Raw genomic sequence first — 15933 nt, 5'->3', positions numbered from 1 at the left:
CAGTTTTGCTATGATGAACTTTTCTCATCAGCTATTTAGTTACCCCGAGGTACTGTTTGCACAGAAAAGGCAAGAAAAATGCTTGCTTCTTTCCCTTTGTTTACCAGTTTTCAGAATAATGAATTTGTTCCGTACTGTCATCTAGAGGTGAACAGTGAACTTTTGTTTAGTATCATTATGAATTTATGGATTTTAACATATTTGATATCTTTCAATATATTACAGTTTTTAAAAATTTATTTATTTTGATGCTAAAATTGTTCTAACTTTGGCCAGTGAAAGTTTGTCATAGTCCATTTTCTGCTGCTGTAATAGAATACCACAGACTGGGTAATTTATAAAGAAAAGAGCTTTATTGACCCATGGTTCTGAAAGGTGGGAAGTTCAAGATTGAGGGGCTAAGGTTGCATCTGGTGAGGGGCTTCTTGTTGCACCATAACATGGCAGAAGGCATCACGTGGCAAGGAAACTTGTGTGTGTGAGACAGAGGAAAGAGGCCAAACTTATCAGGAGCCTTTTCTCTCGATAACTAACACTAACCTGCACCTGTTATTACAGCATTAATCCATTCAAGAGGGCAGAGGGATTTAATCACCTCTTAAGTGTCCTGCCTCTCAGTACAGTCACAATGGAAATTATATTTCAACATGAGTTTGGAAGGGACATAGCAAATCTCTTCAGATTGGTTCCTGGGTCCTTTGGTTGTGACCCCAGTAGTTTTTATTAACAAGCTCTTCCAGGATCATTCTGTTCTTGACCTGGAATCATCCATTTCTATGTTTCTTTTTAAGAAAATATTTAGAAACTGCAGTTTTGGTGCTAATGGGTTGGGTCACTTGCTAATGGGTTGGTTGTTGTTTCTAGGCCTTTTCAGTGGATAGTTAGAAAATTTGTTTTGTTTTGTTTTGTTCTTTAGAGAATATGCATTATGAATTCAGATTTATATTCCTGATTCAGATTTGTAATTACAGGATTTTTGTTTAACTTCTTGGATTTGGTTGTAGTTTTCTCATCTGAAAATCTTGATTTCTAACAGTATTAACATAGTTAATTAATTTATTTATAGTTTCAGGATAATATTACCAATATGATACTGAACACAATTTAAGACTTCTTTGCCCTTTTTACTCTTAGAAAGTTTCGCAGGGGCTGGCCAGTTAGCTCACTTGGTTAGAACATAGTGCTTGATAACACCAAAGTCAAGGGTTTGGATCCCCATACAGTTAAAAAAAAAAAAAAAAAGTTTAGCACATTATTTTCTGGGGAGTTTAGCTACCAATTTCAAGATTCATTTCTTGAATCTGCTACAAAGATTCATTTCTTTCATTTTGCTTTTGATTTTTAGTTATTGATTTTTAAATTTTGGTTTAATTTTGTGAATATGTAAAACATTTACATAGTTTCAAAGTTAAATCTGCAAAATTCTTTTCCTCCCTCCAACCCATATATAAAGGTATCCCTCATTCCTATCTACAGCTTGAGAATGTTACACTTGATATATCCTTCAGGATATATCATAGTTTATTTAATCAGTCTGTTGATTGACATTTGGGTTGTTTCCAGCATTTTGCTGTTAAAAATAAGCAGCTATTTTTGATATTAGCTTCTTTGCTAACCCTTTAATTTTGCTCCCATAGTCAAATAATCCTCCCAATTAACTCAATAACTAAATAACAGTATTTGGGATATACCAAGATGAGATCTTGACTTTTGTTTATCAGCAGCCCCTTATTTTGAGCTCTGTTTGTGTGCCTAGCACATAGTCCCTAGCATTGGGGATTAAAGAGACATATAAGAAGTGTCATAGGGTATACTGAATATTTTGAATATTTAAAGATGGCAGAGTTTAACAAAGATAGAACTACTGGGAAAGGCGAGTAATTTTCAGAAAGCCTTGAGTTGAATCATAATAGATGGGTTAACATTTAGGTTATTCTTTCCAATGTCATCATTGCTTCTTCCTGTTCATCTAGGGAAACATTGTAATCTTGGCTACTTCAGATCCCTTAATGAGAGGGATTGCTTCTGGTTGGGAGACCATTTATTAACTTCTGTTACACTCCAGCTTGTGGAGTCACATGATGTTTAGTCAGATAACTTCCCTCAGGCAAGGCCAAGAAACCTATTTATAAGGCCAGTAGTGCAGGAGGTAGCCCAGTGGCTAGAGCCAGGCAGTGTAAGGTACTGCTGTGTTTATTTTAATGCCCTGAGGTTCCTACCATGAGTCTTCAGGCCTAGCTGAAAGACTTATACCTGCCCTTGCCTTTGGCTTCAGCACTGGTCTTCCTGGATATTGAGATATTCATCTTTTGTGAGTGTGGTTCTGGGACAGGTTCTTACTCACCTCCTCATTTCTCACCACTTTCTCCTGCTCAGTTTCAGGCAGTACATCCAGCAACCCAGCAACCAGCGATTGCTCAGTTTCCTGTGGTGTCCCAAGGAGGCTCTCAACAGCAGCTGATACAGAACTTCTACCAGCAGCAGCAGCAGCAGCAACAGCAGCAGCAGCAGCAGCAGCAGCAGCAGCAGCAGCAGCAGCAGCAACAGCTGGCCACAGCCCTGCATCAACAGCAGCTGATGACTCAGCAGGCTGCCTTACAGCAAAAGACTGCTGTGGCAGCAGTACAGCAGCCCCAGGCGCAGCCACCTGCAGCCTCACAGCCATCCCCTGCCCAAGAGCCAGCGGTAAGAATCACCTGGGCCTCAGAGCATAAGAGCAGAAGAGGAGCGTGCAGTGAGGGCTCAGGAAGGGACAGGAAAGAGGTGGCTGCAGCTGATAAGAGGGCCTCTGAACTAGGGCTAGGTTGCTTACCCACCCTAGTGATTAAAATGTTGCATCCTTTCTTGATATATTCAGGAACAGTATGAGGTATTCTATAGAAAGCAGAGGTTTTTAAAAAAAATTCTAGGCTATGATGAAGAAGAACATTCTTATTTATCACTCTGAAATTAGACTGGCAGAAAGAGCTGTTCATTGTCTCTGTCATTGCCACTGTTGAACAGTGAAAGACCTAGGTAAGATTAGAGCTAATCTCTTTCCCTTCTTCAAGGAGCAGTTTGATCCATTGTCCCTTTTCCAGTCTCTAGAGGTTTATGTGGGCCTCCACCTTTACTCTGAGCCCCGACAGAGTTGTGTTTATTTTTTGTCTTGAATGACATTACTAGTCACATCATTTAAGTCTACCACACAGCACCCTTCAAGGGCCTGCTTGCCTGGGACCATTTACCACGGCCTGATCTCTCTGGGCACCAGAGCATCTGAGCATCCAATCATTTGAACCATCTTGTCAATTTAGAAATTGGGCATGTCTGCTTTTAGGTTTTGGCAGAGTACAGCATCAGAACCCCTCTTCTGATTGGCCTCTACAGTTTCAGCATGCTCAGGCACATTGTGCTTTGGCCTTTAATAAATGACCTTTATTTTGTACTCAGATTTTTCTAAGAGATAGTAATAGAAAATTTTATAGCGATAGAAGGCACTTTGCATACCCAGCCAATGGAGTGTCACAGCTACTCTCTTATTCCCAGGGAAGTCCAACTACTAGATGAACGAAGGAAAATTAAGAAACCATCTTTCTGAGGATTGATTTCTAATAGCATTTTGTCGCCCATCTTAAACCAGAAAACCTACATCCCTTCGAAAGGAAGCAGTGCCGTAAATAGATTGTCTTCTTTAAGTCTCAGCTAAGTGTGTGTTCACTGTCTTTACACCTTTGTTTCTGAAACAACTCAGCCTTCCTGCAGGCATGTGGTAGACAGCTACTGTCTATATTTTTAACCAAGAGATAAAGTTCTTCTTGTTAATGGAAAAAGTTTTTAAAAAATTATTACATGATATAGCTAGAAGGGATCTTAATTGTCCAGTCTAGTCCCCTCATTGGAAACTGAGGCCCAAACTAGAAAGTGATTGCCCAAGACTTACAGACTGACAGCAGAGCTGGGGCAAGAACCAAAGAATCCTGATCTGTGTTTGAGGATAATAACAATAACTGCTCACCCAGGGTGATGAAATGATCATCTGCTCCTGCCTATACCTTATTGTGAGGTTCCTTTCTTCTTTCCCTGGACAAAATTGTCCACTCTCTTGGGAATAAATTATGAACCTTCGCTATGTTCTCTGGATGAAAAAATATTTTGAGCATTTTGTTCTGGGTTAGTTGATTTAGGGGACAGAGAGAGAATAGGAGCAGATTGTGCTTCGGCCAGTTGCCATTGAGCTTCCCAGCTTTGACCCATCCCTGTCTCTGCTGACTCTTGGCAGGGCTTATCTAGAGATGCAGGTGAGTGACTGTAAAGAATACCCTGCAGCCATCTTAAAGCAATAATTGGCAAAGGGAAAATGGGCATATACCCTAAATGTTTATTGTAGTCTTACTAACATAATAGTCCAAAGAATGGAAACATCCTAAATTGTTCAGGAACCCAACTGTGCAGCCATTAAATACCATGGTTATAAAGTCTTTACAACAGCTAAAAAAAAAATGCTCATTAGGTAATGTTAAAAGAGCTGTGAAATTATGGAAAAAGTTTGTTTATTTGGAAAAAGACTTAAATATAAGGCACCAAAAACATAACAATAGTTGTATTAGAGTGGTGGAATGGGAATCTCTTCTCTGTGTTCTTACATTTTTGGATGTGATTCTACTTATTGTATAATTACGTATTTTGTTTTTATAAAAAATCTTCAGCAAAATAGACATCTGAGTCTACCTCTTTTTTTCCTTCTCTGGTGGTTTGTCTTTCCCTCCTCCCCCTTCCTAAACCTGTCTTTGGATGAGGAGGAATTGTGGTGCAGAAAAGACCCCCAAGTGGCAGTCAGGAGACATGGATTCTGCTTCCAGTCAACCTTGTGACCTCAGATAAGCTCTTAGCCTCAATGGCTGTGGTCTCATCTCCTCTAAAGTGAGGGAGTTGGAATCTGTTTTCCCTAAGGTCCTTTTTAACTCTCACATTCTTTGATTCTAAATGAAAATAAAACTGTCTGCCTGACAGGGTTGTTGTGAGAAGTACCTGAATGGTTTGGATCCACTCTGTTAGTAGATTGCTGTAATAGGGTAGGTTACCCTCCTGGTAGAGGTATCTGTTCTTCAGTGTGCCACATATGGAGAATAGAGAAGAGGAGGGAAAAGTGTTCCCCAGGCAGTATGACTCTTCAAAATGAAGGGACTCAACAGTTAAGTACTCTTTTCAGAGTAATGTGACTTATGAAATAAGTCAATCCAGTTTTGTCCTCAAAACCCTCAGGCCCCTGTGTATGCTGGCGTTCAACACGCCATTACAGGCACAACTCTGGACCCTTGAAGGAAGTTATAAGCTGGAGCTCCGGTCTTCTGTACAGAGCACTCTGCTTCTCCCTCTACGGAGCTTCTAACCTCAGTTTGATTGATATTAGAACCTTATGTTGTATCAGTCAGCCTGTTGTGAAATGGGTATACTGCCACATGTACATAGTCTGCCTCAATAAAGTTTCCAAGTCCTGGAGACAATATGAGGACAGTAAGTATCCCAAGCTATAAGCATCCTGATCCAAGTAACCAGATGCTCAGGTTTCCCTAAACTCTCTTAGGGCCTGCCTTCGTAGACACAGAATATGGGAACTGAGCTGCAATATGGAGGGCCAATGCTAATCTGAGATGAGGGACTGGAGGGAAGGGATAGTTAAATCCCAGGGCATTTAATTTCCTAAGTCATTTTATCTCTAGAGTGATAGAATTAAGAAAAGGGATTAGGTGGCTTTCTTAATGTTTTTTGTTCATTTTCCTTAATATAGGTGACTTACGCATGTGGTCACAAGGATGTTCCAACCTGTTTGTTGTTCTGTGGTGGCAGTTTGACCTGTGTTCTGAAAATGGCCCACATCTCAGGAATCCTTATATTATTAGCTCAGTTATCATCAAGAACTTTTTTTCTCTTCCTCCTTATATTCTTCAGTTCTTCAATGCCATTTTCAAACTGAAGATTGGAGCAAATTAATCTCACTAAACCAACATTGTACATTTTCTCAAGGGTTGCCACAGACGTAGGATCTTACAGACCCATCCCATCAATGAAATGAAGAACCTTAACAAACAAATAAGCACTGCCATTTATTAATCACAGTAGAATTCTATCTCACTCTTGACTTGTAGTACCAGTTGCAGCAAAGGGACAGGGATTGTTTGGCAGAAATCATTCAGCTTAAGTGTGTTTTAGCTGGAGGTGTGTCTTCATTGGCTTCCAACTATTTTAATAAGATCTACTGCATGCTTTTGGGGAGCATTCTGAATGAATTCCTAGGTATCCTCAGAAGCAGAAAGTAGGCTGGCCAGTTACTCAGTTAGTTAGAGCATGGTGTTATAACAGTAGGCACGGTCAAGAGTTCAGATCCCCACACCAGCCAGCCACCAAAAAAAAAAAAAAAAAAGTGAACCTTTAAGATACAGTCTAGATCTTTAGAGCCAAGAATAACTTCTCCAGTCTTATGAACTGGTCTGAATTACATATGTCTACCCTGTATATTATTGTTGATGAAGATTGAAATTTGTGTGTAAGTACTAGGCAAATACCATGTTTGTATCAGTCTGAAAGTTGCAGCTCAGATCATCAAAGTCTGGTTTTTTTCTTTCTGGGTGTTGTTGATAAACTTAGCTATTTGAGTTCCATGTTAGCTTTACATGGCCATTTTTTGTTATGCTTGTCTGTTTGTTTTGTTTTCCCTTTTCCTTTTTTTTTTTTTTTTTAAATTTTATTTTGTCGATATACATTGTGGTTGATTATTGTTGCCCCTTACCAAAACCTCCCTCCCTTCTCCCTCTCCTCCCTCCCCGCCAACAATGTCCTTTCTGTTTGCTTGTTTTTTTTTTTTTTTTTAATGAAACACTTTCCATCTCTCTTCCTAGCAGATTCAAGCCCCAGTAAGACAACAGCCAAAAGTTCAGACAACCCCACCTCCTAACATCCAGGGTCAGAAACTTGGATCTCTCACTCCTCCATCATCCCCCAAAACCCAACGTTCTGGGCACAGGAGGATTCTCAGTGACGTAACTCACAGTGCAGTCTTTGGGGTCCCTGCCAGCAAATCAACCCAGCTGCTTCAGGCAGCTGCAGCTGAGGCCAGTCTCAATAAGTCCAAGTATGTGGTGCTTCTCCTTTGTTCTTCTTACCTGTGTGGACAAGGTCTGCCCTAGGCCATTATTATGTGGTTCTTTGCATAAGCATGGAGAGAGAGAGAGAGAGAGAGAGAGAGAGAGAGAGAGAGAGAGAGAGAGAGAGAGAGAGAGAGATCTCCATGCTCATATATATATACATATATATATGAAATAGTGTGTGTCTGTGTTTAACAAGAAACTGTGAATTTGCCTGTGGTGGTGCATGTACCATACTAATCCTAAGAAATAACTTCCTGCTTGGCCCACTGTTTCCAATCTCTCATCTGTTCCATGCTGTACAGAGTGTTTTCTAAACTCTTGATCTGACCCAGTCTCTCTGTGCTGAACATCTTTCATTGGCTCCCCATTGCCTGTAGGATGATGTCTGAGTCCACTGGTTAACACAACACGGCCTGTTGTATCACACAGCTGGATGAACCCTTTGTTCATCCTGTGCCCTCTCCTGGGACTGCTGCTCTCCTCCTTGTCCACCTAGGAAATGTTCATTTGTCAAGATCCATGCCAGAGGTCACCTTTTTTCACCCTTCCTCTGATATATCATTTTTTGTGGACCTCTTTTTGAGTATATATCACATTATATTATCATTAATTAGTTGTATGTTTGGCTGACCTAGCCTGAGTTCTGCGAGAGAAGGGCTATGTCTTAGGAAACCTTTGTAAACCCAGTGACTGGTGCTGTGCCTGACATAAAGTAGATTTTGATGACTACCAGTTGAGTAAGTGCAATTTCAGACCCTCAACTTTCTTGGAACCATGCACCCTAAAGTTAAAAATCTTGAAATTAAGTCAAGAAAGACTTTAGGAGAAAATGAGGTAATGATACCTAGAAGAACAAAATAATGGTAGTATCTTTATTTCTCCTTAATTGTAATGGTGGCCCTTAATTCTGGGCATACTAGATCTTGAAAGATAGGAAGCAGTCTAAATAGGTCTCAATCACAGCCCTCCAGGGATCAGTTATTATGGGTGTTATGATGGTCACCAACAGAATGAACAAGCCTAGGAATAGGTTGCTTTCTGATCCTGAACTGAAAGTCCTTGTAGATGAGACCGAAAAAACTAGGCAAGAGAGATTAAAGAAGGAGTGGGAGGTAGTGAGTCATGAAGGAAAGGAGACATTCATTTCACAAGTGGAAGGGATGTCTGCGGAAACTGTTCAGTTGCCGTGGAAAGTCCTTTTAGGAAGACAATCTGGAAAATGAATGTTTGACTCAGAAAATAATTTCATCCTGAAACAAAAATAGGTTGACCTTTTCTGTTTTGTTCAGTTTTTACATGTCTTTATTTCGCGGGGGTGGGAACCTACCTAGGTCTGCCACCACCACTCCATCAGGCTCTCCTCGGACCTCCCAACAAAACGTTTATAATCCTTCAGAAGGTTCTACATGGAATCCCTTTGATGATGACAATTTCTCCAAACTCACAGCTGAAGAGCTGCTAAACAAGGACTTTGCCAAGCTGGGGGAAGGTAAGTTGTGTCTTTTTTGTGATTCTTGACTGTAAATTCTCTGTACTGAGAAATAACCAGAAGTTAGAATGAATCTTAGCTCTAGAGGGGTATCTGTGTGAAAATGTAGGTGTAGGCCTTTGATTTTAGAGTATGCATACAAATCGATTTTTATTTTTACCAGAGCTGAAGTCTTTTCATCTTTAGGAAATCCTGACCTGTTGTGGGTGGCAGCAAGGAGAGTGTAAATGTTAGGGAAGAAGCTTTTAGGAAAGATTTAGTAGCATGGATCAGGATGATGGTGTTGAGCACGGTCCTTCTTTGGAGAAGTGTGATGGTTCGCTCATGTTAAGTGAGTTGATTGTCCCAGGAAGTGGTCACTTCTTGTCCATGAAAATATGTCCTCATATGGACACTGAATCTTTCACTATGATCAGTGTTCTGTATTACTGTTGACTAGCCACAGAAAGGAAATTAAATAGAAGATATAGTTCTGTCCAAAGAACAGTCTAATTTGGAAGGCAGGACACACACACACACACACAGAGGCACAGGTACATGCACACATTTTGGCAAACAACAGATATATCCTGGAAAGATTCTATAAAATGCAGTTCAAAAAGGGTACCCTCAATGTAGACAAGAGCACAGAGTAAAGGACTGATTAGAACCAAGTGAATGATAAGCACTTCTGACCAAAAATTTTAATTTTAACTGTTGTTCTACAGAACTCTTTTAAAAATCGATATTAATTTTCTACCTTTTCAAACGGAAGAAAGGGCATAGGATTAAACTTTCTTTGACAACTCAGTTTCATTGTTATCTGTGCCAGTTATTGTTCTGGTCTGTAAACAGAAATACCTCTATGGACTTTTGAAAACTGTAGTATTCTTGTGCCTGATTATCTAGCCCCTGAGTTTTTTAATTCTCCTATTTTTAATAATTTTTTGTCTCTCTTCTTGTTGTTCAGCTGTCAGCTTTCATGTTAAGCTACTGTCCTTCATAACATCTCACTGCTGCCCTCTCCACCACTTCTCCCTAAACTGCATCCAACATAGAAAACAGATTGTGAAGTCCATTAGAATTATATAAATGTAAATAGGTTACATGTGAGGGCTGGAGGCTTCTCTGAGTAATGTGCTTGAACTGTAGGGCTTTAGCTCTGTGTTCTCTCTTTTCTGTTATTTTAATTTATTTATTTTTATTTTTTGTTTTGTTTTGTTATTGTTTTTGTTTTATTTCTTTGTAAAAACAGTATTTTCTTTTTTTTTCTTTTTTTGGGGGGTGGCTTGGCTGGTCCAAGGATCCGAATCCTTGGCCTTGGTGTTACAACACTGCGCTGTAACCACCAGAGCTAACCAGCCAGCCCCCAATTAAAAAAAAAAATTTAATTGTGGTAAAATAAACATAACAAAAATTACTATCTTAACCATTTTAAGTTTACAGTTCATTAGTGTTAAGTACATTCACACTGTTGGGCATCCAATCTCCAGAACTCATTTCATCTTGCAAAACTGATGTTCTATCTCTTTGTATTCTTAACAGTTTCCTTCCTTTTCTTGGCTGTTCTCAGTTATTGCAATGACTGAATGAAGACTTTTGAATAGCTGAGGTATTGCCATAATGCAGTAAAGAGTCAAGTCTAGAAGTCAGTGCAGAGGGTGCCCTTTACCTCTACCGTGTGGGGGGTGGTCACAGGATTTTGCTAGAATGAACTGAGTCGTGTTTTTTCTTTCCAGGCAAACATCCTGAGAAACTTGGAGGCTCAGCTGAGAGTTTGATCCCAGGCTTTCAATCAACCCAAGGTGAAGCTTTTGCCACTTCCTCATTTTCTGCTGGAACAGGTTAGTATGGCCAAACCCTGAAACACGAGGCTCACTGTAGTTACCTTCACCCTGTTTTCCAATCCATAGATAACTCTAGCATGCCAATGAGCCCTAAATTCTGGCAGCAACTTATATTTTCCTTTATTCAAAAGCTTTCCAATCAAAAAGGGATAGAGAAAGATCTAGAATCACTTTGAATTAAAGTGGCAGGATGATCTGGCAGTAATATCCTGGACTTGTTCTCTCTAGTCCACTGACATGTCTTACGCAGATATTTCTAAATTTGAGAAATAGCATCTGTTAATCTCTTGTAATTGCTTAGGCTCTTTGCGATGACTTGAAAAGTTCTAAGAATTAAATGTTCTGTCCTATATCTGAGTCTGTACTAAGTTCTGTGCGTATGTGTGTGTGTGCGCGTTGCACACATGCACTTTTGGGGAGAGGGAGGTATTTTTTTAAATGTAACCTTTTTAAAAAAAAATTTTAGAAGCAATGATAAGAGACTAATTTTTCCCCTTAATTAATAGAAGGTAAACATATTTATTATATAAAAGTAAGTTATAGAGAAAGTTAAAACTCCCCACAATCTCAAAGGGCCACAAATATCTGTGAATCTAATGAACATTATAGATCTCCCTCACCAAAATACACAAGACCACAATTTTGTACGATTTTAGGCCTCAGCTTAAGACTCTGATGTACATCTTTACAGTCATATTTTAAAACCTAGGTTTTTCACTTAGTAAATGTGGCATGTTTTCCCCACATCATTAAAGAAGCTTATAGAATGTAATTTTTTAAATAACTGCATTAAATTCCTTTATATACATATATCCTTTATATACATATATCCTTTATATACATGTATATTCCTTTATATACATGTATATAAAAAATACATCTTTTTTAAACATTAACTTGATTCGTGTTTTACTATTGTGAATACTTCAGCAATGGATGTGAGCTTTTGGATGTATTCTTTGTAGTATATAGAGTTTGATAGGCTTCTAAATTTAATCTTTTTAATTATACTGATTAATTTCCACTTTTAACTTTATGTATTCTTTCGGTCTGCTTTCTTTAGGCATGTTAGTAGTTTTTGTAAACTCATCAATTTATTTCTGATTTTAACTTTGGCTGCCATTCTGTAATATTTGATATGTAATGCTCTCTATTCTCATTGTTTTCTGGATATTTTTAAATTGAAGTTTCAATTTCTTCTTTAACCAGGAGTTACCTAGTATATGTTTTTTTTTTTTTTTTTTATGAGATTTTTTTTTTTTAATTTTATTTTGCCTAGTATATGTTTTAATTTCATTGTGAACAGTATAGTGTATGAAGTCTTTGCAAGAAGTTTTTACTGAAGGGCTTTCTGTGACCCAGTTTGTTATTCTTTTTGTGAATGTTCTGTGGGAATTCGTAGTTTTCCATGTCAATAAATATTAATCAACAATATGATTTTTCATGGAAGAGTCAGAATATTTGTTTATTTTGCGAATATTTAGGTTGTTGTCAATTTTTCACTATATAAACATTTTGGAAGCTAAATTTTTGTTTATTTTTATTACAGCTTCTTTAAGATAACTTATAGGAGATTATATGCTGGATCAAAAGATATGTATATTAAGACTTTTGATACATATTTCCATGTTGCCCTCCAAGAAAGTGATACAAATTTATTTTTTATCAACAGTGAATGGGAGTAATTTTCCCTGTCATTTCCCCACCTAGCCCGGCCCAGCGGCTATAGACAGAGGTCATTGTTTACTGGCCATTTTTAATTTCTTTGGGGATTTGTATTATTCATGTCCTTTGCCTTTTTTGGTGTTGTGTTCATTTTTTTCTTATTCATTTGTAAGTGTAAGAGCACTTTATATGTCATGTATTGTGAGCCTTTTCCCCACTTTGTCATTTGTGCTGTATGAATACAGTCTCACCTAACACTCTCAATAATGCTTTGAGGTTGGTATTTCATCCCCACATTGGTTACAGTTGAGGTGACTGAGGCACAGAGACTCTCTTTTCCAGGGTCACCTGCTAGCGAGTGGCAGAGCTGGTACATTGACCCTTTGGCTCCAGAGTCTCCTCTCAGGTTTTAGGCCTCTTAATGAGGCAAATTTAGTAATTATCTTTTCTGGGAAAATCATCTGCTATTTTAATTGTATGTATTTGTGTTGCCTTTTTCTTGGTAACTCTAGCTAGAGGTTTGCTATTTTATTATCTTTTCAAAGATAACTCTTAGATTTTGAAAATCTACTGTTTTTTCCATCTTCTTATTCTTTAGCCTTTGTTTTTATCTTTTTGGTTGCATTTCCCTGTTTTTCTTAGTTTTGCTTTGGTGACATCAAGAGGAACGTGTAGTAAAATTTTTTTCAATTCTTTTTTAAAAAAATAAAGTATTTGAGCCATGAGTTTTTCTCTCAATATAACAGTCATTTTCAATCATTGGAGAGGGGAGGAAGGCTAATTGCATTCTCGAGAAAGGCTTTTTCACATGTAGATTTTCCAGTATCCTCTTTTCTCCTCCTCCCTCCAGTTGCCCTACCCCAACCTTTGAGGATTTCACTGTTTAGTGAGAGTGCTTTCTAATAAGGGTGTGTTTCCCTAGTAAGAAAAAACTGGAGTTTAATGGAGCTTTAATCATATCTCATAAGTCTTCATATGATGTTCTCATTGTTATTATTATGGGGTTATTTGGGAGTTATGCTTTTTAATATTAAGTAGTTAAAATTTTTTGTGTGTTATTTTTAGCTTTGTCTGGTCTGTGTAAATTTTAAGTTTATTGATATTTTGGTCAGGTTTTAAAATGTTCAAAGACCAATTCATGGTGCTTGAAGTTTGATATACCAAAAATACCAAATGTATAAAGCATCAACCATTATCCTTGACATAGAGCATTAAAATGATTACCAGCCATGGTCCTGGGTAGGATATAGTTTCCCTGGAAAGAGGGTCATGGAACAAACTCTAGGACAGTCTTCTTTGCTGCTGAATCCCAGCATTTAGCACAATGTTTGGCTCAGTACAGATAGGTTGAATGCGTAAGAATGGTTGCTTTTTGCCAAAGCTTAGGAGCTTGGATCCACTGATAATAAATAACAACAAAAGTTCCTAATTATTTTCCATCCACCACCACCCTACCAGCCCCAGTTTTAATGCCTAATTCTCATTTACCACATATAGTTATGTTTCATTGTTTGTCTGTAAGAATTGTTTCTTTTTTTTTTTACAAAGGTCTATTTTGTTTTTGCTTCCCTCCACCACCCGGTTTATATTTATTTTGAAGGCTGCAAATGGCAGTATATTTTTTTAAGGGACTTAAAGGCTCAGCCACAAACACATATTTGAATAAAGTTTTGACAATAATAATAGTGAATGTGTATTATACACGTGATACATGCTAACCCCACTAGGTAAGTGCTTTTTCGCATATTATCTCAAGAGATCTTCACAACAGCCTACCTGCCCAAGGGCACAGTTAGAAATGACAGAATAGAGATTTGTACCCAGGCAGCCCAGCCGGGAGGCTATAGTTGTAACCACGTCTGAGGAATCTCGTAGATCAGTGACACTGAGCATTTATAAATGTTATAAAATGTCTTCATGTTTTCCTCAGTTTTTCCAGCATTTTTCTATGAACATTTGGTATTTTCCTTGTTTCTTATTTGTGGTGTGAACATTCTTTTTCATGCAACACCTTTATCCTTTACAAATTAAAGAAAATTATATCTAGATCCCAGAGACTCATTTGCCCTAATTTGTATGAACAGGATGGCACCATTTTCTTCAAATTTTCTAATTGAGTTCAGTTTACTGAGTTTAAACCTGACTGATGAAAGGAAGAACTAAGCAGGAAATTTGGTAATGTGTTAGGGAGGATGACACAATGGTTATCTTAAACACTTTTATGGTAAAAGCTGCAAAAATGTTGATGAACTGTCTATGCGTTGGAAGAGGACCAGGCAAACATTTGAAACTTGACATTGTACCTCTTTAAGATATTTTCCTATTGATGTTACACACATTCATTTATAAAACTTTGGAGAAATGAATGAAAGCCCAAAAAAGTAAGAAAAAAGAACTCATAACCCCACTCTGAGAGAATAGTATTTGTTGACATTTTACAGTATTTATATCTAGAACCTTATTTCTTCATATATTCCTTTTTCAAATATGACAACTGTATATTCAGTTTTATAATTTGCTTTTTTCTTTCAAATATATTGTGTCTCATTTAAAAATATTTCAGAGACTTAAAAGCATTATTTTACCTTTCTCTTCCTTCTTCTACCTTGAATGAAACTTAGTTATAAACCCACTGTAATAACAAAATTATAGAGATTGAGAACAAGTTAGTAAGTTTCCAAAGGAACAGGAGTAAGGGGTGGGTGTGACCATAAAAGAGAATCAGGGAGGTCTTTTGTTTGAAAGAATAGTTCCGTATTATGATTGTAATGGTGCTGGTACTAATCTATACATAGAATCAAGTTGCAAAGAACTGTACACACAAATTGGAAGAAGGGAAGTTCCCAGAGGGAATTAGCAGTCTGAGGAGGGAGTGGTTTAGAGATGGGGAAATAGAGTTTGAAGGGGGACTTAGGGGCCACAACAAGGAAAATCGAGAGTGCAAAGTGAAATTGAGTGTTGGAAGGTGTGTGGTCAGGATCCCAGGGAGTATTGGGGGTCCAAGAAAAGGGGTGAGGGTAGAGAGTGGGAATTTGGAGTCCAAGGAAGGGACGTGGGAGTGGGGTTGGTAGGCTGTCAGAGGGGGTTGGAGGTGAGCTTCCTTCCCACCCCCTTCCCACCCCCTTCCCAGGGCAGGCCTGGAGAGGCAGAGGGTAGGCACTCATAGCCCGTGAGCCTCGTGTGCCAGTCACTGAGCTGAGTCTGGTAGCAGCTGCTGGCAAAGTAGGGCTGACTGATCACTGGGTAGGACATGGCTGTGCAGGGGGGAGGGTGGTAGTCAGGTGGTAGGCTTGCAGTGCCTCCTGGGCCCCCTACACCCCTGCCACTCTTTCCTCTGCTGGGCAGTCTAGGTGGAGCCACCAGGCTACCCACTGAGAGGACACCACTGTGCCTCCCCCTTCCCATCTGCCACATCTGGGCATTGACACCCCAGTCTGTTCCTGTTGCCACTGCCTCCTGCACATCTGGTTGAGCTGGGAGTGGGGACTTCTGCATGCCTGAGAAAGGGTAGGTGCTACATGTACTGCCTCCTCTTCATCTGGGCCTGAGGTGCAGGATTCCTACATTTTGGGGACCTCTGGGATGGAAGCAGGCACTATATGTCTTTGAAGCCAGGGTGCCCAGGGGAGGAAGGTGGCTAGGTTCTGGGGATTAGGAGGGCTGCTGGTCTCTCCAGCAATCCCACCTTTCATGTTGTCATGCATCTCAAAGTGCGTCTTGCTGGCCCTGAGGAGGGGGCACTAAGGACATCAGAGGTGGCTGTGGTGACAGTGGTGGAGTCTGTGCAAGAGAAGCTGGCTACTGGGGAAAGGAGAGGAGGGGAGGG

At 39.1% G+C, this 15933-nt stretch overlaps 1 protein-coding gene across 11 annotated transcripts in view; it reads left to right on the top strand.

Annotated features, from left to right (window-relative positions):
- Positions 1–15933, top strand: part of AAK1 (AP2 associated kinase 1) — a 174897-nt gene that overhangs the window by 121158 nt on the left and 37806 nt on the right. For 7 of the 11 annotated variants that reach the window (XM_063078923.1, XM_063078922.1, XM_063078918.1 and 4 more), the window contains exons 13-16: positions 2377–2685; positions 6879–7111; positions 8459–8616; positions 10335–10439. In XM_063078923.1, coding sequence (XP_062934993.1) covers positions 2377–2685; positions 6879–7111; positions 8459–8616; positions 10335–10439 — 805 coding nt within the window. The remainder of the gene's footprint in view (positions 1–2376; positions 2686–6878; positions 7112–8458; positions 8617–10334; positions 10440–15933) is intronic. The other 4 variants (XM_063078924.1, XM_063078919.1, XM_063078917.1 and 1 more) reach the window with 1 other exon arrangement.

Source organism: Cynocephalus volans, chromosome 14 (assembly GCF_027409185.1).
Source record: "Cynocephalus volans isolate mCynVol1 chromosome 14, mCynVol1.pri, whole genome shotgun sequence".
Taxonomy (NCBI): Eukaryota; Metazoa; Chordata; class Mammalia; order Dermoptera; family Cynocephalidae; genus Cynocephalus; species Cynocephalus volans.
This window is presented reverse-complemented; position numbering and strand designations above follow the sequence as displayed.